This window comes from Kryptolebias marmoratus, linkage group LG11, assembly GCF_001649575.2.
Source record: "Kryptolebias marmoratus isolate JLee-2015 linkage group LG11, ASM164957v2, whole genome shotgun sequence".
NCBI lineage: Eukaryota > Metazoa > Chordata > Actinopteri > Cyprinodontiformes > Rivulidae > Kryptolebias > Kryptolebias marmoratus.
In genome coordinates, this window is record NC_051440.1 from 1,047,970 (window position 1) to 1,071,740 (window position 23,771).

Genomic DNA, 23,771 nt, shown 5'->3' on the forward strand with positions numbered 1-23,771 from the left:
CTCGGCCTCAGGGCTCATTAGAGTCCCGCAGGGCTCCGTGAACAGCGCGCGGACCTGAGTGCACAGTGGAGGCGTTTATACTTGGCGCTTACGTCAGTGCTGTATTCTATAAAAAGACGGGGGGCAGTACACTATGTAACCAGTGGAAATACGGTAAAAAAGAGAGAGCAGATGGTTGTCACATCAAATATGGCTGCACGTATTCAGGAGGAAGAACTGTTGTTTCTGGCTGTGATACAAAGAGGATGTTTAAACTTGAAGCATTCAGTTTGACTTTAATTGATTTATTTGCTTTAGTTGTGATTTGCCCATCATAGAACTAATATTTCTTCCCTCTGTGGTCTATAGACACTCCTTTTTATCAGCTGCAGCAGTAATCTCCTTCCATGAGTTTTGAATCGTTTGATTATCTTTGTGATCTCTCATAGAGGGATCATATAAATGCTGATACAGGCAAATCATCTCCGCTGGAGCAGCAAAATCGTCCATTTTGAACGGAGCGTGGTGCGCGGTCCGGTCCAATTTATAAAAGGTGCACGACGAGACACCGCAAGGGACCTTCGCGCAGGGGCAGGGACAGCGTGATTGCGTACCCTCGCGCAGTGAGGTAGATAAAGGTAGCGGTTTTGGGGGAGCAGAGGGAGAAAAAAAAACGTGTATAAAATTGACGTATTTATAATAAACAAGCAGAGCTTAGCCTGGCGACTCACCAGGCTTATAATATGCAGGGGGAAACCCAGGAGTGAGCCAAGTTACAAAAATTAACGATTTTAAAGGTGCGCTCATGAAGCAGGTTCACCTGTACTGGCATTTATATGATCCCTCTATGAGAGATCACAAAGATAATTGAATGTCTCTAAATTCATGAAAGGAGATTGCTGCTGCAATCAGTAAAGAAGAGTGTTTATAGACCACAGAGGGAAAAAAAATTGGTCCTATGAAAGGCGAATCACAACCACTAATGTAATCCACTGTAGCCCTCAGTGGATCATTTTATTGCCAGTGAGAATACCATGGAGGCGGCATTATTATCTTTTATGATAAGCATACAATACAGATAACTATCCTTATAATGTCATGTGTGTACTCAACATTTCATTTGAAGCAAATAAATCAATGAAAGTTAAACTGAATGCTTTCAGTTTAAACATCCTCTCTGTATCACAGCCAGAAACACAACAGGTCAGTTTTTCCTGAATATGAGCGGTACTGCACACAGCCATTTTTTGGTGTGTGACATCAACTGTTTGATCTCTTTTTAACTACATTTTGACTTTTTATGTAGTGTACTGCCACCTGTCGTTTCTGAGAATACTGCACAAATGTAAGGGGCAAGTATATATTCCTACAGCACTTGCTCAGCTTTGTGAGCCATCAGCGGAGTCCTGCGCGACACTCTGAAGTGCTTATATAAGCAAGGGAAGTTCCAGGATCTACATCTCCCTCTTTTCCACTTTAAATACACACACACATTTATCATATCCCAACACTGACTGAATGAAGCTATGCATACCTAATTTGCATAACCACAACAAAGCCAGCACTTTTATGTGTGAGTGTGTGCATACACATCACAAAGCAACACATCAGTCAAAGCAGGTTTACACACGTTCTCTTTAAAAACAGAAGAACAGAAGAGGAAATTTACGATGCCTTTTCCTCCCACAGTTAGGAAGGTGGGAGAAGAGTCAGATTTCAGTGAAGCAAATGAGGTCAAAGCAGGGCTGCTTCATATGGGAAAAAGAAAATCTGAATCAGGATTATTTTAGTCAATATTGTAATCATAATGATTGAAAACAATTATTCACTGAATGTTGAGACAGAGTTTTTGTGAATAAAGTAAAATAAACTGCCTCAAACGTGAAATGTTTCTTGAGATCTTTCTGTTGAACTCTCCTTTAAATGGCAACAAATGGTATTTTTAGAGCGCTTTTTGGGTCTGTTCACATTTGGTTTCACAGATTTGTTGTGATTTGACTGCCTTTGTTGAGTTCTATCATAATAGGCTAATTATTTAACACATGCAATATAATAGTAATAAAGGAGCAGCTAAGAGGACATTTTTTTAGTTTTTTTACCCTCAGACGTCCACTCCACTGCCTGTGTGGGGTCACCTTAGTCCAGTAGGAGGTCCTACATCCAAGACTGCAACAGATTGTTTTTTTTAGACTATCTAGTGTATGCAGAGACAAGTGGTCCAGTCCACCTCTAAAGGTAGTTTGAGTGAAAACATTTTAAATGCGCATAGAAAAAATTCACACCTATATTTAGCATTAACCAATCACAATTAGGTAGCTAAAGTCAGAAGTTAGCAACCAATGTGAACAGGACCTTTTACACTTTCTGACCACTCAAAACTTTTACGCTACAAGTCACATTCACCCATTCACACACACACACAAGTTTTAAAGAAACTTTCAAGAAATAATTTCTAGATCTACATCTACAATTGGAGTCATCTACACCTACTTTAGGAGTCAACACAATTAAAAATGGCTGCCACAGCCAACAGACTGAAAAGAAAAATTGCTATAATCAGTCAATTTCACAGTTATCGTGCTAGTTTGGTGTAGTTGTAGCTGAGAGTCATCCACAACACATACTCTGAGCTTGAGATCTCAACTTATTGCATATTGCATGAGATTGCACATAAGATTATTTTCAAGGTTTAACTAAAACAGCCACAACTCTGTCATTTCTCAATATAAGATAATTTATGCAGGGCATCATGAATAGTTGGAATAAGGTGGATAAAAGAAGAAGGCTAAATTGGAGTGAAAAAGCCCCTTGAAGCCTCTTGAGATGGGTTCTTTCACACTGACAAAGGGTGGGAGAAAGGGTGAGCTAAAGGAGCCACTCTTTTCCAGTTGGTGAGCATTCAGCCATAAAACTGTTTTGTTGCACTCCTTTCTGCTCTGTATTGCCATAAAAGTATACTAACAGGAGAAAATGTTTAAAAATAAGGTCACCCAGCAACAAGACTGTTCCAACAATCATTGAAATATGATGACAACCAAAGAGAAAGAAAGAGAAACGATAAAAGCTTTAAGTGAAGAACCTTGGAGAACAGTGTGACAAATGTAGTAAAAAAAGACATGGATATGTTGTAAGTGTCTAAAAGAAAAGGTCTATTTGTGATGGGGGAAGGGTAGTACAACAAGAACTCAAGAACCATCTCACTTTAGGTCGTAACAATTTGGTTAAAGGCAATCATGAAGAAGTTTCCCAACTGTTTTGTGCTAATCGTGGTGGTTCTCTGTTTCTTGAGTTACAGAGGCTGCAGTCCTGTTAATCCGTGTATCATTCGTTCTTTCCATTTTAAGTTGACTATCAGAAATCAAATAATAAAAATTGGACTGGTTATTTTGTTTTTTATTATAACACCAAAAACGAAAAAACGCCTGTTTTTTCATATTTCACTTTTAGACTAAGATTGAAACACGAAATGGAAAAACGGACAGGAGGACAGAATTTGATTTTAATATTTAATTGGTCAGGTTTAGGTGACCCGGAAGTTTGGTAAGGAGCGCTAGCAAACAACAAATATTAGCATGTTACTGGCCACCGACTGGCACTGTCTGTTGGAGCTGACGAGTCAGCGTGACCGCCATCTTGGCTGGCTCCTTCACGCACCCCCCAGTTTATTTCTTTCTACTGAGGAAGCTGTATGTCCAACTAAAAATAATCAGAGCTCTCTGAATCTTTACCTGGTTTTCACACAGTTTGGTTTGTTACAGACAGCAGAGAAGTAGTTACGATACAGGATGCTTTCACGCATTAAAAATATGTACTTTCATGCTGAAATACTTAGTTTTATAATATTTAACAAAGACAGACATATAGTATGGCATATTAATAAATGTATATTTCAATACATTTCATATTTTATTGAAGAAACAAGTTTGAATGTTCATTTCAATTTATTTCACTCTCTCTCACACACAATCCTGAGCCTTCTGTATACACCACATCAATAATTTCTTCATATTCTTGTGTGGTGTGTATGCACACACACATGCAGTTTTTTTTAAAGGCCTGGAAAAGTAATCTTTGAAAACTCCAGGTCATTCCAGGGTCTTACACTGCCCTGCTTCAACTGGGGCTGGAGAGCTGAGGTTTACTTTCAGGGAAATGTTGAGAAAGGTCTACTGGAAGCTCTCTGCAGCTTTCCTTCAGGTTTTTGTGTTCCTTGTTGCTACAGGCTAAAATATAAGACACATAATACTAAAAAACAATTTAATTGAAAACAACTTAAAAAGGTTTTAGTATCCCACAGTGTATTGTAATACACAATACATCATTAATTCCTAAATATGCAGAAAGAACTAACAGGTAAAAACAGGTTTAACAAAGTGTAATTTTAACTTTAGTTTTACATATAAATCATAGACATTTTTGTTAGCATGTACAGCAAAAAAACACCTCCTCTTTGGAGATGAGTTGGGAAGTTGAAGACAGATCGGGTCACAGCATCTCTAAGCTGGTCCTATTAAAGTCCTCTGGTTTGAAATGTTCACTACAGAGCTGAGATGGCTCTGTAGAAACTTCCCATTGCCTCCTTAAATCTGTGTTACTGGGAAACCTTCAAAATGTGAAGAAAAAAAAAAGTTAATGAGAGAGAGAGCACCAGTTCATCCTGTAAGCATTTCGTTGTTTGCCAAATAATGTTAGCTACGATAACATAATATAATAAATGGTCAAATAACAAAAATTATTGTTCAGTCTTACTTGTGAAAGGTAATCCCACGTGATATAAAATCCGGTCATAGCTGCTCGCTCTGTGGTTACTCCTGTTGGCACTTAGAGAAGAGATCCGTCCAACATGGCGGCGATGGCGGATGCGCTCCAGGACCTAATCAGGCGTCTACATATGTATGTTTGTTCAATATTGATCAATCAGGACCAGATAATCCAGTCAGACCCATCAGCCATGGAGACTTGCGTATTGTTCTGAGGACAAAACCGCTGTTAAACCAGTCCTCGATCAGTGGTTCTAGCGCCACCATAGTATCCGCTACATTACCTTACCTTTTTCAATCCAGTATAACTTGTTATCTACTTCAATGTTAGTATAAGACGCATTTTATTTTATAGTTTTACTTACCTAATTCTGACTGCAGAGCAGTGCTAGGCTGAGGCTAACATCTCTGGGTCTGAGCCTTAAACAGAAACTGGAGCTTGATTAAAAATTTGCCTCACTGGTTTGACTCAAACACACTAAAACTGACTAAACTTAACACTAAACACACTACACCCTAACTATATAATCCAAACACACTAAATATCACAAATCTCATTACTCACTCCTGTGCTCGCTGTTTTGTTTTGTTTTTTGTCACAGCCAAACTTTCTTTAACGTTTGTGCCTTTTTCTTATTTTTCCTGTAGATTTTTTGGTGCTTGACAAATAACTTTAAGTCTCAGTCAAAATAGAGAAGGGTGTGTGTGTGTTTTTTTTTTTTTTCCGACCGAGTCGGGGGTGAGATTAATGATGGGGTTTTCTCCTAGAGACTCTGTCTTCGCTGCTGCCTCTCAATAATTTTCAGAAAAAGATGTAGAGTGAATTATTTAGCAACACAATTTTAAAACTGTGGTAAGGTTTGAATTATGTACTTTTGACACAAATTGAAACAGTCTCAAAGAGGGCGCATCTTTCTCGCTAGCACACTGTTCATGGTTGCTTATACACTTCCTGAAATTAGGACTCTAAATTTAAAAATCGGAACAATTCTGGGAGAATCATAATGTTAGTCCTGGTTCCAAACGATTCTCAAGACTTGATACCCATCCCTAATGAATATATTTTTAAAACTGCAACAACATTTTCTCTTAAAATGGTCAGAGTTGTTGTGGATGTCTTGAAACTGTCTTAAACCCAGTCAAATATAATGTGATTTGCAAGCTGATTGTTTTAAAATTTGGTTGTTCAAAATTCGGCCAAACAGCCAGCTGGTCACTTGGTCAAACTCAGAATTCAGTGAGACTACAACATAATATTTTAATAATTTTCTCATAATTTTGAGTCGCCAACTAGTCTCCAACAGTCGCAGCCTGGTAAGGCACTACCTTACTCACATCATGGCAGTAAGGCAGCATCATGCTTTTTTTTAAATGATCCCAAACCACCTGTGCATTTTATTCCAAGCCCTTTTTCCTAGTTCAAAACAAAAACAAAACCCTTACAAACATCTGGCTTTTTATTCAAACAGAGATTGCGTTCAACTGCTCCATGCTCCATCAAATGATCAGCAGAGGTAAAAAAAAAATATGTCAGCTCAAGCTCTAATTGCAACCCAACACTTTCTGTAGGTCCCAGCAGATTTTTAATGAGAGCACTGTGTTTGGAGCTACAGAAGCGAGCGCCGCTCAGTTTGTCTGTTATCAACACACATCACATCTAACACAAAGGATCAAAAACAGATGGCAGCAATTTGCAGTTAAAGAGACAAGACTGATCCTTTTATCCTGCAATAACTGATGACTCCCACTGTTAAAATCTGCCTCACAGTCAGCTACAATAAACCAGGCTAATTATATAATTGGGGTGCTTTTAATTTCTCATAGCGCAAAAGAAAACATAACACTATCCTGAGTCTGATCTGATACTGTACTTTGTTTCATATATTGAAGTTATTCATTAATCAGATACTTTATTAAATTTAAAGATCCAGACTCAGTTATCTGATGATGTTCTTGGATAAAAATAAGCTGATTTTATAGTGGAAGTTTAAGCTTACAGCCAAAAACTTTTATATATTTACATAGCAAAAATAAATAAATAAATCCAGTAGTCTTACACATATAGTACTGTGTAAAAGTCTTGAACTTTCCTTTAAAATTACAAAGAGGTCTGGCTCCTTAGAAGCAAAATATAAAGTGGTCTTGATCAGTGTTTTTTCAGGCTTTCTTAGGCTTTTTGGAGGAACATTGGCTGCTTTTTCACTAATTTCAGTCAAGTACCAACTTTTTTCAGAGGCATGGTTTTTGTTTAAGCCATTTACTGTAATTCTTTTTGACATAAAAAGGCTCCTAAACTTAAGTAATAATAAATCCAAATAAAAATTAATTACTAGCAGCCTGTCAGGTTTAAAACCTTTGCATAGTACTGTTTAAATAAATACATTTCCTTGCAAGAAGTCTAAGTTTCAACAGGCAGATGGAGGAGGTCACATGACCCTGCCTACGGCCTGCTGGCTCAGGACATAGAAAAGCTCTTCATGTGTGTAATGCAAACACAATAATTGTTTTCACGTTGGTAACAGTTTCCCAGCATGCCCTTTAGGTATTGTAACGGACCAATGACTGTAGAAACGTGCATACATCAGCTATGAAGTTGGAGTGGGGTTGCAAATGTTTCCATGGTCACTTCATTTTTGATATATTTTAACTTTTGTGTGTACACCATTTTTTCTTTTTTTGTGCATACACACACTTTCTACATGAAGCCCTAGGAGTGTTGAGGAAAAAAAAAATCTTTGCCTGTCAGGAAACTGGGTTTTAGATAATTTATTTTCTGTTCTGTCAGTTCAGGATAGCTAAATTTTTGCCACCTTTGACTTTCAGCAACTGTTTTGCTTCTTTTAGCTTTAACAAATCAGTTTCAGCTTCTTTGGGGCTCAGCATTCATACTGCATTTTTACAGAAATCGTCATTTCTCTAGTTAGGTTAAATATGAATGACAAGAAAAAGAGTAAAATCACAAACAGATTTCATATTTCCCTTCCCAAGGACCTCAAAGAAACCATGCATTAATGTTGCACAGAATGCTTATGAACGTACCTCGATCTTGTCCGTTTTAGCATCACCCCAGTAAAGCCTTCTTGAGTCGTAGTCTAGTGCGAGTCCATTGGGCCAGCCAAGGGAACTGTTGAGCAGAACCACCCTGTTTGTTCCATCCAGGTTTGCTCGCTCGATCTTGGGTTGCTCTCCCCAGTCGGTCCAGTACATGTAACTGCATGAGACATACAGAATGAAGGGAGATAGAATTTAGATATGCTATCAAAGTAAGGTATGGTATTCTAAATTTTGGGGTTGCTAATAACTACAGTTGTTAATTTTTCACAGTATACAGGTCCTTCTCAAAAAATTAGCATATTGTGATAAAGTTCATTATTTTCCATAATGTAATGATAAAAATTAAACTGTCATATATTTTAGATTCATTGCACACCAACTGAAATATTTCAGGTCTTATTGTTTTAATGCTGATGATTTTGGCACACAGCTCATGAAAACCCAAATTCCTATCTTAAAAAATTTGCATATCATGAAAAGGTTCTCTGAACGAGTAATTAACCTAATCATCTAAATCAATGAAGTAACTCGTAACACCTGCAGAAGATTCCTGAGGCTTTTAAAAACTCCCAGCCTGGTTCATTACTCAAAACCGCAATCATGGGTAAGACTGCCGACCTGACTGCTGTCCAGAAGGCCATCATTGACACCCTCAAGCAAGAGGGTAAGACACAGAAATAAATTTCTGAACGGATAGGCTGTTCCCAGAGTGCTGTATCAAGGCACCTCAGTGGGAAGTCTGTGGGAAGGAAAAAGTGTGGCAAAAAACGCTACACAACGAGAAGAGGTGACTGGACCCTGAGGAAGATTGTGGAGAAGGGCCGATTCCAGACCTTGGGGGACCTGCGGAAGCAGTGGACTGAGTCTGGAGTAGAAACATCCAGAGCCACCGTGCACAGGCATGTGCAGGAAATGGGCTACAGGTGCCGCATTCCCCAGGTCAAATGGTCTGGGGTGCCATGTCAGCTGCTGGTGTTGGTCCACTGTGTTTTATCAAGGGCAGGGTCAATGCAGCTGGCTATCAGGAGATTTTGGAGCATTTCATGCTTCCATCTGCTGAAAAGCTTTATGGAGATGAAGATTTCATTTTTCAGCATGACCTGGCACCTGCTCACAGTGCCCAAACTACTGGTAAATGGTTTACTGACCATGGTATTACTGTGCTCAATTGGCCTGCCAACTCTCCTGACCTGAACCCCATAGAGAATCTGTGGGATATTGTGAAGAGAAAGTTGAGAGACAAGACCCAACACTCTGGATGAGCTTAAGGTCGCTATTGAAGCATCCTGGGCCTCCTTAACACCTCAGCAGTGCTACAGGCTGATTGCCTCCATGCCACGCCGCATTGAAGCAGTCATTTCTGCAAAAGGATTCCAGACCAAGTATTGAGTGCATAACTGAACATAATTATTTGAAGGTTGACTTTTTTGGTATTAAAACACTTTTCTTTTATTGGTCAGATGAAATATGCTAAATTTTTGAGATAGGAATTTTGGGTTTTCATGAGCTGTGTGCCAAAATCATCAGTATTAAAACAATAAAAGACCTGAAATATTTCAGTTGATGTGCAATGAATCTAAAATATATGACAGTTTACTTTTTATCATTACATTATGGAAAATAATTAACTTTATCACAATATGCTAATTTTTTGAGAAGGACCTGTATACTGTGAATATAAAAAAAGGTCTCTCTCCCCACTAAAATTCCAAGTGATTTGTGATATAAAAAGATTAAACCGTGAAAAATCATCTATATATCCATCCACCCATCCATTTTCTTTACCCGCTTTTTCCTTTTTGAGACATGTGGAAGCTGGTGTCTATCTTGAGTGGTATCTGTGCGAGAGGCAGGGTACACCCTAGACAGCTCACCAGTACATCAGAGGAATGCACAGAGACAAACAACCACACCTAGAAATAATTTAGAGTTACCAATTAACCTAACATGCATGGTTTTGGTCTGGACAAATACAGTATTATGAAGTCAAGGTGTGGCTGCTGGTAGACTCCTTCCTGAGAAAAAAAACATGGCTGAAATTGAATCAGGAGGTGCTTCAACAAATTATATATATATATATATATATTCTTCTTACTACAGACACCTTATTGCAGGTGTAGAGAGTTCTCTACAAGTTATTCAGTCTGAATATTATAATACTGTATTGTAATCCCCCTTAGTTAGCTATAAAGCACCAAATTCTAAAAAGAAGCTGTGACCCTACAACACCAACCCATTCACAGGATCCAAAACGATGGCTCTGGGTTCATCCAGGTTCTCCGAAATCAGAATTTTCCGGGAAGTTCCATTCAGCCTGGTAACCTATAATGTCACATGACAAGACAATAATAAAAAACACAGATTTATAGTGTTCATTGAACATTTTAATATTGTTCACATAAAGGTGGAAGGTCATTCCCTCAAACAGTAGGAACAAGGTACAACTGTTCAAACAGAACTGGATTTGGTTGACATGTCAGGTAAAATGACAATTAAACAAATGCAAACATTTACAACTAAGACACAATGCAACACTGACAGCTTAAAAAAAATAAAGGCCTAGCACTCCAGGAAGCAATGCATTCAAAACTGACTGAGTTGTAAACGTGTGTGTTTTGTAAGGTCAGTTGGCTGTGGAAGCCATCTTGAATTGGGTTGTAGAAATGGGCGATGGGCACCCAACATAATCATTGTATTTGCAAAGCTGTTGTTAAGAATGTGTTTTTGTTTGTTTTTAAAAAGAGGCACACCGGGTAATCCCTGTTCTTCATTTAACTGTGGAAATAGGCTGTTTGTGGCCAAGAAGAAAACAAAGTCACTGATTTGTTTTTAAAACAAGGATTTTAAAAATATTTTTACAGGAAATATATCAGATCTGTACAGCCACATTTAAGCTGACATTAGGAGTTACAGGCAGCTTTATTGCACTTAGAATGGACATGTGGGTAACTTCTAATATAATGCAATTATTGTCACAACACACAATAGTTTGAAAAGTTGAAACTGCAAAAATGTCTTGAAGTAACTCTTTTCAGTGCACGATGGGGAAAGCACACGAAGGAGAGGACGGCAAGTGGATCTCAGAGGAAAGGTGTCACCACAGAAAATTATTATCAGTTCAGTTAGGAATCTTAACTGGATGTGGCTTCAGTAGCTGTCATGCAGCAGGGGAAAGAAAAAAAAAAGACATTTAAAAGTGTACAGAATCAAGCCACATTCGCAGTGATCTGTTGTAAAGCTAGAAAAGAAGAATGTAAGCTTTACAGGACACAAGAGAAAACTGCCACAACATTTCTCTGACAATGGTAAATAACTAAAACAAGTACAGTGATTTCATTTGTTGGGCAGCCTGTGTTTAACATCTGATAGCTGAATATGAAGCAGCCACTGTGATGCATTACAAAGCTGATCAATTCCACAGCTGATAAGTGAGGGAAAACTCCCTGCACCACAGTTTGGCTTTATTTTACCTGGTCACATCTTAAAGTTATATCAGAGTCCATATTCATATTTAAGGCCATTAAGAAATTGTTTCAAGCAACACAAGAGGGACGACTGTTCGTCTTCTTTCTTAGTTCCTGACTTACGCAGCAGCCATAACAATAGACTGTGATGCCTGATTTTTTTTTTAAACAAATATTTTTTTTTTAACATTGCTTTTTTTCCTAACTGTATTTTGCTATTTTGATTCTAAAAACCAAACAAAACAAAACCATCAACAGTACATAAAATGCTCGTCTGTAGGTACAAAGTAGGGAACAATGGGTTTGACATTTCTATGTTAGTCAGATATAAAGCTGAAGCATATGTGGTTGAAACAAAGGGGTGACCTGTGATCTTGACCTATGACCCCATGACCTTGAAAACAGTAGATATCATCATTGACACATGAGGTGTCCAGCTGTGGAACTGACATTCCTACATTACACAGTTGCAAAGTCAGAGGAAAGACAAGGTTTTCACTAAGGGGTCATCACCTGTGACCTTGACCTTTGAACATGTGACTTTGAAATGAATAGGGATCATCCTTGAGCCATGAAGCGTCTAGCTGTACAGTTTGACATTTCCATGTTAAAGGGTTATCATTTTAGAGCTTGGACAAGAAAATGTCCACAGACTGATGGACAGACAGACTCACAGTCAAAGTCATATGATGCCATTTTATTCTTATAAAAAGAATTATCATAATTGTTGCTAATTTAAACAAATAAATTTTGCAGCTCTTTGCTGAGTAATAAAACCCCAAAGTTGTTTGTCAGCAGGGTTAGCAGCTGTGGGACACCTGACAAAGTTAGAGGTGTTACTTCTGGAAATAGAAGAGTTGGACTGCACACAATCAGGTGTATTAGAGTTTGTTCAGGTTTGGAGTTGAACTGTACATTTATTTAAAAGGTCCAAACTCTTAAAGATGAAAATTAAATTAGCTTAAATGAAGTGAAAAATATTGTCCATTAAAAGAACAAAAATACTACTGTAGATAAACTCCAGTCACCCATGGTTGATATATTCATCCAATCGCCCAACCCTATTAGGTTGACTCCAAAAGTTAATCAGTTGTACATGCACATCCAATAATTACTTTCATAGAGTTTAATTCAAATCTGTACCTCAATACGATCAGTGCCCGTGTCCGTCCAGTAAAGGTTTCTGGCCACCCAGTCAACAGCAATACCATCAGGGTGTTTGAGCTCCGTGGAAACCAAAACCACGGCATTCCTGCCATCAATGTGAGACCTTCGGATGGCCTGCACCTCATCATCTGTCCAGTAGACAAACCCTTCGGCCGGGTCGTAGTCTATCGCTATGGCATGACGGATGTCACCAACCTGCATGAGTAGAATAACAGTGGTAAACATTAGAGGTCTTCACTTGAACAACAACTGTGTGATCTGTGTCATGTGTGGGTTTACCTCAAGAACTATGTCAGTAAAATCTGGCAGGTCAAGTGAGATTCTTCTCAGGTCTGTCCTTCGAGCCAGCAACAGAACCTCCTCTGCCCCTGAACATAGACACAGGTTTTATTCGTTATGAAGGTAAAATTCACGTTGACCTTTAAGACAACCTAAGTGAAGTCCAAGAGTAAATTTAGTGAACATGCTGAACATTACAACCTTTGAAATTTGCTCTAAGGTACCATGAACCAACTGGTCCCTGCATGAAAAGAACAATGCCCTGTACAAAGACATGTTCCAATTCCAGCAACACATCTCTAAAAAGATTGGACAGGGCAACAAATGGCTGTTCTAGAAGACAAGACGACAGATTAATCCACTTTGTGCTGTACGTTCAAAGAAGAACATGTCAGACATAGCAGACAATGGAGACAGTTAAGGAGGTTCTTCTTTACCAAATGTAGTTTTCAAAAAAGGTTAAAAAACAAAAACAACTGGACTTCTATTCTGTAGTTCAGTCCAGTTGTTTTTGTTTTTTAACCTTTTTTGAATTTTACCATGGCCTGGATGACTGAGAATCTACACCAGGACAAATGTAGTTTCAATAGTGGAGCTGCTGGAAAAGCATTAAATTTGCTTGACTGGTTAACAAAGGTTTACCAATCACATTCCCTTTACATCACTTGAGAGTTTTTATTCAACTAAGAAAGTAGCTACTCTAAAGCATGAGCTAAAAAAGACCCAATAAACATAGTTTTTAGGACTGAGATCTGGTGAATATGGAGGATACTGGAGTTCAGTGAATCTAGACTCATCAGACCAGGCAATGTTTTCCAATCTCTTATTGTCCAATTTTGGTGAGTGTATGTGAACTGCAGCCTAGTTTCTCATTTTTAGCAGACAGGAGTGGCCCCCGGTGTAGTCTTCTGCAGCTGTAGTCCATCTGCTTCAAGGCTGGAGATGTTGTGTGTTCAGAGATGATATTCTGAAGACCTTTGTTTGGAACAAGTAGTTATTTGAGTTACTGTTGCTGTTCTGTCATCTCAAACTAAACCCACTCGCCTCTGACTTCAGACATTCACAAGGCTTTTTTTGTCCACACAATTGCCGCTCACTGGATATTTTCTCTCTTCTGGACCAGTCTCCTCAAACCATAGAGATGGTTGTGTGTAAAAATCTCAGTAGATCAGCAGCTTCTGAAATACTGAGACCAGCCCATCCAGCACCAACAACCACACCACATTCAAAGCTGCTTAAATCCCCTTTCTTCCCCATTCTGATGCCCAGTTTGAACTTCAGCAAGTCATCTTCATTATGTCTACATGTGTAAAGGCACTACGTTGCTGATGTGATTGGCTGATCAGCCTTTTGTGTTACAAGCAATTGAACGAATACATCTAATAAAGTGGCCAGTAAGTGTAAATCAAAAGAATGAAAAGCGAGGAAAGAAAGCATCTGTTATTCAACTCTTCTCTTCCCCTGACTTCATTTACAGACTAGAGGGGAAAAAAAACTAAAAACTGTCAAACACCCACCACATACACAGTCCCCTGCCAGCAAAATTACAAACACTAGTATTTATCCCGCCGAGCAAAACAAATTAGAGCCAGTCAGCCACACAAACTGAGACAATGCAGCATTGATTTTATTACAACAGTAGCTAGGCTTCATTCGATTTGTATCATTCATATAAAAACACAAACTTTAACACAGTTTTGTGTTTTTGCAGAATAAACCTATTGTTTTAGCATGATGGGAATCAACATGGCAGCTGGTCAGTTAATATTCCTCTGTGTTTGTGTTTTACTGGTTTTACAGCTGACACACCTCAGGGGTATTCCAGGAAGCAGGAATAAAAAGAAACAAAGTTTTCTGTTCTAGAAAGATGGAGAAATAGAAGTCAGAGTGCATCACCATGGTATAGGACTGAACTAAACCAGCTGGCTGACAGATTTTCTTTAAGAAACCTTTAGTTTCAAATCTGTTTCTGAAAGAAATGGCACTCAAATTTAAGATTTAACAGATTATATTGAAGGCCAGTTAAATTACATGGGGCAGGAATAGATCAATCTGATTTCTCCTGGCATTGTAATACAGAGTGATGGAATATTATTCATACGTTTCTCACCTGGCCCAGCTACTGGCAGAAAATTATGGAAAATATTAGTCACAGGCTGGGAAAGGAAAGTGTTATCCCTTCAGCCTAATGCTTTTTGAATAGCCTAGAAGGTAATAAAAGAATAGGTAGTGTTACGTCCACCAGGCTCATTTGGTGGGGTAACATTAAAGGAGACCACACAAAGATTTACTAACATAAAGGAAAATTAATTTATTAAATTATACTACAGAAATTAGACCTAGAAGAGGAAATACCTGAAAAAAAGAAACCAAAATGCATTAATACAAAACCCAGAAATAATTGAATTAAGCAAACCTGACCAAGCTCAACCACCACATACAAACCAAACCAACTGGGGTTCTGAGGAGGGAGAGAGAAAAGCCTATCTCTTCAGCTACATGCATGGCAGCTTTAAAGTCACAGAGCACCAATCAAGACAAAAAACAACACCTGCAGAAGGCCTGTCTTCAGAATACTGCAAGGAAAACAAACAATGGGCAAAGACCCCTACAGCCATAACAGTAGGAAGCAGGCACTCTGGCTAAAACTGCCATTACAACAGCTAAAAGAATTATATTGAGACATTGGAGAAGGCCAAAAACCCCAACCTATTCTGAATGGGTTATGGCTTGGGCAAAAATAGCCTCTTGTGAACATCTAATTTACAAAATGAGAACCTAGACATTTACACAGAATTATGGGATTCTTTTCTATCACCGATTGAAAAAGCTTAATATACAAATGTTCAACAGCCCTAAAGATCTGGCCCATCTATTTTCCGGCACATGCAGGTTTAGATGGACGCATCAAGATGTGATGCACTGTTTGCGTGAGGCTGTGGCTGAACAGACGTATTTGGTTCAACTGATTCCCTCCATACAGCTGGTGTACATGATGATGAACCTTGGGTGTGGAGCTGGGGCTGAATTGATTTTTAGCAGGTTTAATAGTTTCCCGCCAGGTAGGTGGTGCACGCGGTGATGTAATTTTGACATAGTAGTGAGGCGCTGCATTAACTTTTGGTTAGTTAGGCTGTCTCCCAGTGTGTAGCTGTTACATGCAGAAAAGGGCAGTTTCTATTGCAAATGCAGGAGAAATTCAGGTGATTGGTTGTTAGTACTTCCTGCTATATAGTGCAGAGGCGGGTATTTGTTTTTCTCTATAACTAATTGGTTATTTAGTACCTCCTGCTAGATAGAACTGAGACCCTCTTTTGTTTTGGAAACCAGAAAAATAGAACATCAGCGAACAGAAAAGAGTGACATCTGTGAGACCAAACGGCCTTCAAGTCACCTCTCTGAATATAAGGTTTTTTTTCCTTCCTTTTTTTTTGTTATCAAAGTTAACAAGCTTTACAAATCTAACAGACTGTGTGTTAATATTATTCTTGAGTGCAAAAAAAAGCCTGTTTTGTCTGATAAAGAATAAATGCGGGCATGTGTGTAAAATCCAAGAACTTTGGTTTTGTTTTAAATGCAACATCTCAGCTAGAAAGACCCTCACAAAGGCTTTTTCCCTTGTTTTAACCCTTTTGTTTCTCTATCCTTTTTTTGGGATGACCTGATCAAGAAAGGCTGTAGTTTGAGCCCTAATTTTTTTTTTTTTGTAAAAATCAAGCTCTGGAATCCCCAGAAAAGGTCAGCAGACTTCAGGGAGTTTTCCTTCGACTGTCAACAACCTCAACTAGTAAACCCCACCTCTCTGTTTAGCAAATGCTGAGGTGTTTCATGGCTAAGCTTCCTCCTGAAGGACTGACAGTGCTTTCACACAAGCTTCCTGTCCATGCCAGGACAGGCAAAACATAAACTGTGCAAACACTGAAAAAGTAGAATTAAAAAAGAAAAAAGAAAAAAGAAAAGAAGAGGGCCTCTCAGAATGGGGGACCTGGACATTTGTTTGAGTCTGTATGGCAAAATAGCAAATGCCTGCCTCTGAGTGGACAGCCAGTTTCTAAAGGTAGCGTGGCCAAATTGGAACAGTCCGCACACCTGTCTAGTTTTCAAGTGGAGGCGTGGCCAAAACGCTCTGGGGTCAAGGAGAGGAGATGGTACCATTTGACCAGCGGGCCACTCGAAGATGCTGATGTGCTGAGGAGGTAATTGGCCATCAGTGACACCAAAAGACACTCTTAGCCACCTGACTTTGGAGACGTCAGACTGGTGTTCTTCCTTTGTTATTTGAAACTTGCTGACCAGCTGATATGCTATCAACTTTGCAAAAATCATAGTCACAATCTTTGTGCACATGCCACAAAACTTCAGCTATCAACACAAAACAGATACCATAAATTCCGTACTATAAGCCGCTACATTTTTCCCCATACTTTGAACTCTGCAGCTTATACTAAGGTGCAGCTATAATGCATGTTTTTTTTTTGATGGCCAAAAAATATTTTCCCTAGTAACAGTAGACCAATCAAATTGATGAGTAGTTCACATAGGTCCATTGAAATTGTGCAATAAATAATACGCACTTCCACAATTCAGTGCATTGTAAATCTGTAATTTGTATTCACCTTCATCAAGATGGAAAAACACTCGAAGAAAAGCATATGATGCAGCTTTTAAGCTAAAGGCGATCAATCTGGCGGTTGAAGAAGGAAACCGAGTTGCTGCACGTAATCTTTCACTCAAGTCTGCCAGTGGATCCTAAATGCATGTACCCGTGTCAAAACATCCACCATCACCAACGGGTTTTGAAAGGCTGAACTTCTCCATGATAAAGAGGACCAGATGCACTCAAATGAGAGCGACAACGAAGAGGTTGAAGTAAGTGACAAGATCACGGAGGAGGAGATGTTGGAATGTTTTTCATGCACTGTTCAGTAAAAAACCATAAGCAACGTAATTTGTGTTACTTATACATATATTTAAAGGTAGCTGTGTTACAGGCACTGTTTGATGAGAGCATTTGCAGTATGTATTTGTTTATGTTACCTAATGGATTAAATTGAAAGTTTAAAAAATCCTCATCTGTAATATCTTTTTGTGTAAATATCTCATATTACAGTGTGGGACAACTGCAGCTTAAAATCCAGTGCGGCTTGTACAAGTACAAAATTGATTTCCTTTCTAAAATTAGAGCAAGCGGCTTTTAATCAGGTGTGCTCTGTAGACCGGAATTTACAGTATATTACTGTACATCTGTAAACGTCTGAAAGATGCAGTCTCTTAGGACATGGACTCAGTGTGTGTCTCATTGAAAGAAGCAGGTCAAGTTTGAGCTTATTGCTAGAAAAGAAAAGCCCACTTTCTTGTGTTTTTCTTGCCTGTTTTATTTTAGTTTATTTACAAATGTATTTATTTTAATGTATTTTTTTATTTTTTGCCAACTTTTTCCTTTTGTCTTTTTCAACAAACTGAAACAAGCTTCATACATGACGTTAAGAAACAGCAGCCCTGAAGAAAAAACAGAATAAGAAACTTTGATACAGCAACAGATAGTGATATTTTCTGTCTTAGTTGTTTTATACTAATGTAGGTAGGATCCAAACCTGGTTTGCATGTCTTTCCATCTGCTTTAAGCTGGACTCCTGTTGGGCAGGCACAGCTGTAGAAGGGCTGGACAGGAGACAGTAGACAGAGATGACTGCAACCTCCATTATTGTCACTGCAGGGAGTCTGGACTATGAAGACAAAGAACAAGACCAGACAAAGAAAGACAAAAAGTAAAAACAGGCGGTTAAACGTGAGAAAAAGCATATAAAAAAAAAATCTGTATTTTATTTATTTATTACAGACTTAGATACATACTAAATAAAATGATTCATCCCTCCACACATTTGCCACATTAGATTCTGGAAGCTATGTTGTTTGAGCATCAGCCTCGCCTCCTGGATACCTCCCTTTGGAGGTTTTACGTCCCACAGGGAGGAGACTCCGAGACAGACCCAGAAGTTGCTTGAGGGATTATATATTTTCTCTAGCCAGAAGGAGCTGTAGAGTTTCACTGGGCTTTGATGAAATAGATATTATGTTCAATAATCCACATTTAATGACTTTATTTAAGTAACAGTGTTTATTTTTTTATTTGTTAGCTTATTTTTGGTTTCTTTCATTTGGGCCATGGGCAAGCTGACATCGTTTCCCCTGTACATACACCAGGGTTTCTGCAGGTTTCAGTCAGTTAAATTTAAGACTTTTTAAAACCTTTTAAAGACTATTACGATTCAAATGTAAAGCCTACATAGAATACAAAAAAGGAGTAACTGTAGAAAAAAAAAATTCAAAGTGACAAATTTCATTGCTTTTCATTCAAATTCCAAATAATTCAAAACATTTTTCGCAAGGAAAGCTGAATATTCGTCAATAAATTCTTTCTGAGAGAGTTGTTGCATAATATTTAGTGTAATAACATCTGAAATCCACAAACAAACAACTGAAATGAATACTGACAGCTCAATACAACAAAAAACAATGATGGAAGAAGCAACGAATGAACAAAAGGTACAAATTTAACAAAATGTATTTTAAGAGTTAAAATGGAAAATCTGGACATATCAAAGACTTTGTAAGGCCTACAATTAAAACAAATTCATTTAAGACTTTTTGTGACTTTTTAAAACCCTGCAAAACCCTTATCCACACAGTTTAAGTATTTCACTTACTATAAGGCTGTCGGTAGGGCTCCAGAACCTGGATGTCCATCGGAGAATAAATTCCACTCAGGATCTCTCTGGTTTTGTCTCTCATGTTTTTGTTACAGGCATGTATGGAGCGGGTCTGCCAGTCGGTCCAGTATAATGCGTCCTTGGACAGAGTTAGAGCAAAAGGATGGGTAAGGGTGCCCTCCACTACTTCTTCCCTGGAAGTTGAAATAAAAGTTTCTTAGCAACAACACCAACAGGAAGTCTGAAGTTTTGTCTTCTAAGATAACCTAAAGAATACATAGATAATTAAAAGTCCGGCCTTCCTTGAATGATTGAATGTCGTCTGCTACCTTTCATGTCAAACTTTTGGCCTAAGATCATCTACTGATGAGAAATCAAGACCATTTTGGTCAAACTTTGAAAACAGTTACACACAATCAGTTAGCTCTTAGAGCTCTAACATGATCTCCTCATTCTGAGAGTATGTTTTGGGAATGACTCAGATACTGACACACCAGATTTCTTCAGTAGTACTTTCATTGATGGAGGGTGTAAAGAGAGAAACCCTGAGGGCTTGAGGTATATATACAAGTCACAGAGATAGCCTGGCGATTTTTGAAGAGATGTTCTGTCTAACAGTTATCAATAGTTACTACCCTATCAGTCATAAAGCATGGGCTGTGGAGAAAGAAATAGGTTTGCCTGCAGGCTAGGCTAAAACCCGCTTTTTAAAACAACTCTCTCATAAACAACATACCAGTGTGAAAAAATGCTCCATTAGCTAGTTTTAAACCTCTACAGTTTAGCATGATAGATTGCTAAATTTGTTGTTGTTTTATCAGCTGAACAATGTTACTATGAAAATGTACATGTGCTGAGCACAGATAAGCTGTCGATGGTGCTGAGGCTGCTTAATAAATCAGTCCGTCTGATCGACACATCTAATACATCCAAAAGATTAATCAACTCCTGGTGGACTGATACAACCAGCAGCCTCAGCACCATCTGTATATGTTATGTTTATGTTCTGCACACAATGTTGTGTTGTAACACAAACATTGTTCAGTTGAGAAAAAAAAGCTACAAACGAAACAAACAATATCATGCAAAAGTGCAAAGGATTAATATTACCCAATGCAGCGTTCTTTCACACCAGTACGTTATTTTTGAGAAAGAGCTGTTTTTTAAGTCTGAAAAACAATAAAAAAACAGGGCCTCATTTGGCTAGCTGTTAGTTTAGCCTGAATGAAAACATATGCTCTTTCTTTCACACTCCATGCTTTCTGACTGATGTCACAACTAATAAGGTACTAACCATTGCCAACTATTAGACAGATTATCATTTCAAAAATCACCAGTCTATGTCTTTAAGACTTGTATGACATCCTTGGTTTACCAGCTATACCTCAGGTTCTTAGGCCCCCACTCTGTATGCCTTCCATCAGAGAAACTACCACTAAAGAAATTCAAAGCTGGGGAAGCAGAGATCCTTCATACTGCAGACATTCAGTAAGCCACCCCCTGTGTGAGTAGGTTTACTCAGTCCATGAGCTCTGTACGAGACACATGTGGAGCTAAGTGGGTTTTAACAGAGACCTTCATTCTACAGATATGTTCCTTTCTGTTTTTCTTTAAATCTGTCGGGCATGTAATCTCTACCTTCTTTATCCATCTCTGTTGGAAAAATACAGATGAGTGTTAACTAATGTGTTAACATTGAAGCACTTTGCACTGTACTGTGTACAGATCTCATTTTATCAACTCTATACTATAAATAGTTATATTATCAGGCACCAGCAGGACACATGTATAATTGCACCACATTTTGAATTTCCCTTGGATTTAATAAATTATATACTACATATCGAACTATCTTTCTACATTCACAGTATTGGGGCTTGCCTTCAGTAAAAGTCAGAATTTAGCACAAAAAGCAGGCAATAATGTTTTTGTCTGTGTGTGTGTGTGTCTGTTAGCAATGTTTCTCATGAACCACTGCACAGATTTTAACGAAACTGTCAGAAAGTTATCACTGGCTGTACCTCTACAATTAACTGGTTTATGGAGTCAACTCAATTTAGGATGGCTGCCACATCTAGTCCAGTGGTTTTTAACTAGTCTGGCTTCGGGACCCACCATCACCCCCTTAGTGACAAGTTGCCACCCAAATCATAAAAAAATTTCAACTTCTCAAATGTATGAATGTTGAATGAAAATATGGTGCAGTTTGAACATGATATATTAGAATAGAATATCACAGTATGCCACAGTAGTCTTTTAAATTCTAGCCGGTGTTGAATGAAACGTCACAGTTTAAAAGCCAGTAGATCAGTTTGGGTTACTGACACAAGCTGAGTCACTTCAAGAACATTATCTTGTGGATTAAACTCTTTTCTGACTAAACAATAACCAATTAAAGACTTTAAGCCTACTACCTAGACCACAGAAACATCAATTAACCTTTAAGCTAATTCTAAATTCAGAAAGAAAATTCAGCACTGGCTGAAATCTGAACCCTTTTGACAAACCCAGTAACTTCCATGTTATTTGTCTTCACTGACACTTGGTTTTCCACACAAATTCACCAGTCCATACCGTGCAGATCCATCCAGGTTAGCTCTGTGAATGAAGCTAAGTTTGGCATCAGCCCAGTACAACTTCCCCTCCTCCAGGTCTATTGTGAGTCCGTTGGGCCAGTGGATGTCCTCGTTTACTATCACTATCCTGTTAAGAGAAAGAGATTAACACACTTAGAACACAAACCAGGGCTCTCGTTAGCTCATAATGTCTAAAATGTGTGCTTTTGTTTTAATATTTTCAAACAAATGTTTCTGTACATTTAAGTCAACATTTGATGTAATTTACTGGAGTACACTTTAGAAATGAAGATGGGCAGATTTGCTGCAGTTTTCAATAATTATTATGTGTCATCTGTGTGGTTTTTAAACTTAGACATGTTGTCTGTCAGAGGAGAGCTGCCGTGCAGGTGTCAAAATACAGCTCTTGTGCTTTTGAGACAGGCTGGAGAAGCCCAAAATAAAACTGAGAAGGGTTCAAGACACCTACAAGACTGTAACCCTGTATGACTCTCATAAGGAAATTCAGAACCCCCAAAAAATGTCACTACACATTCTGAAGACTGCATTATGTCTGCCATTCACCAACTAGTCTCTAGAAGTTGCTGCCCACTGGTCACCACCTTAAAACTCCACTAAGAGATAACAGCTACTACTGTAAAACAAGGTTCAAAGTTCAAGGTAACTTTATTATCCCAAAGGAGCAATTATGTTTACAACGGCAGTAAAACATAGAACATAAACCACACACATACAAAGGATGTTTACAAATACATATTAGTATACAAAAAGCAAACAGTAAACAGCACAGAAGACTTCTTGAACCGGTTGTTCTACATTGTGTCCGAGTATATCTGTGACCTGATGGAAGCACAATAGTTTGTTGAAAGGTTTGAATCAATACTTTGAGTGACACATATTTTTATGAACTATTACTTTAATTTATTAAATGTTTCATCATTAGTGTCGACTGGGCATGTCAACCGAGTTCCTGTCAGCTCCGTCTGAGCTACCGTTTCATTTTCAAAATATCATGGAGATAAAATGGTCGCAGCTTTGACAGTATTTTAACAATCTGGGTTAAGATTTTAAACGTCGACGAGGTCCAAAATTCTGGAGTACTTCAAGCCAGGTGACAATTAGATGAGGTTTTCTTGTCTTCCAGCAGCACAACAGAATACGTTCCTACTATAAGGAACCCTGAAGCGGACTCCAGGTGCCTACGATGACAAAAAGCTTGTGCTCAGATCCATATATTCTCAGGATCTTCTTCTTTATGACAAACTGTAGCCATTTCCCACTGCTGTTGGCAAAGTCTTTGGTCTCTGCAGTGTTTGATTTTTTTTAATGTTTCATCAAATTGCTTGTGTTGAAAGTGCTAAATTTTGTCCCTCCTCTTGACAACTTGGCTAAGCAAAATTTGCAATCAGCTTTACTTTTCATTCACTTTGATATAAATCCACACAGATGTGTTTATTATTAGGCCCGAGCAGCGACAGCGCTGCGAAGGCCTATTGTATTTTGTGGAATTCTTATTATTCTTTTCCCTCCGAGATCGCAAATTTGAGGGCTTTATCATATTCAAAAACTCACCAAACTTCACCGAAAGTTGTCCCCCGTGTGAAATCGCGCGATTCTAATGTAATCGAAAGTGGGCGTGGCCAAACTGCTCCACAGCGCCCCCTAACGTGAGATTTTTTTTGGGAAAGCTACATCTCTGACACCCCTTGACCGAATCAAGTCGATCCTGTGTCAGATGACGGCTAACAAGTTGGTCTGACTTGTATTAAAGCCCCAAGAGTT

The 23,771-nt window shown here is 38.5% G+C and overlaps 1 protein-coding gene across 1 annotated transcript in view; it reads right to left on the bottom strand.

Moving 5' to 3' along the window:
• Positions 1-23,771, bottom strand: part of lrp5 (low density lipoprotein receptor-related protein 5) — a 76,115-nt gene that overhangs the window by 38,992 nt on the left and 13,352 nt on the right. The window contains exons 5-11 of the mRNA XM_017433910.3: positions 21,988-22,116; positions 19,411-19,607; positions 18,298-18,429; positions 12,704-12,792; positions 12,401-12,619; positions 10,027-10,115; positions 7,779-7,950 (exon numbers count right to left, since the gene is read on the bottom strand). Of these exons, the coding sequence (XP_017289399.1) occupies positions 7,779-7,950; positions 10,027-10,115; positions 12,401-12,619; positions 12,704-12,792; positions 18,298-18,429; positions 19,411-19,607; positions 21,988-22,116 (1,027 nt within the window). The remainder of the gene's footprint in view (positions 1-7,778; positions 7,951-10,026; positions 10,116-12,400; positions 12,620-12,703; positions 12,793-18,297; positions 18,430-19,410; positions 19,608-21,987; positions 22,117-23,771) is intronic.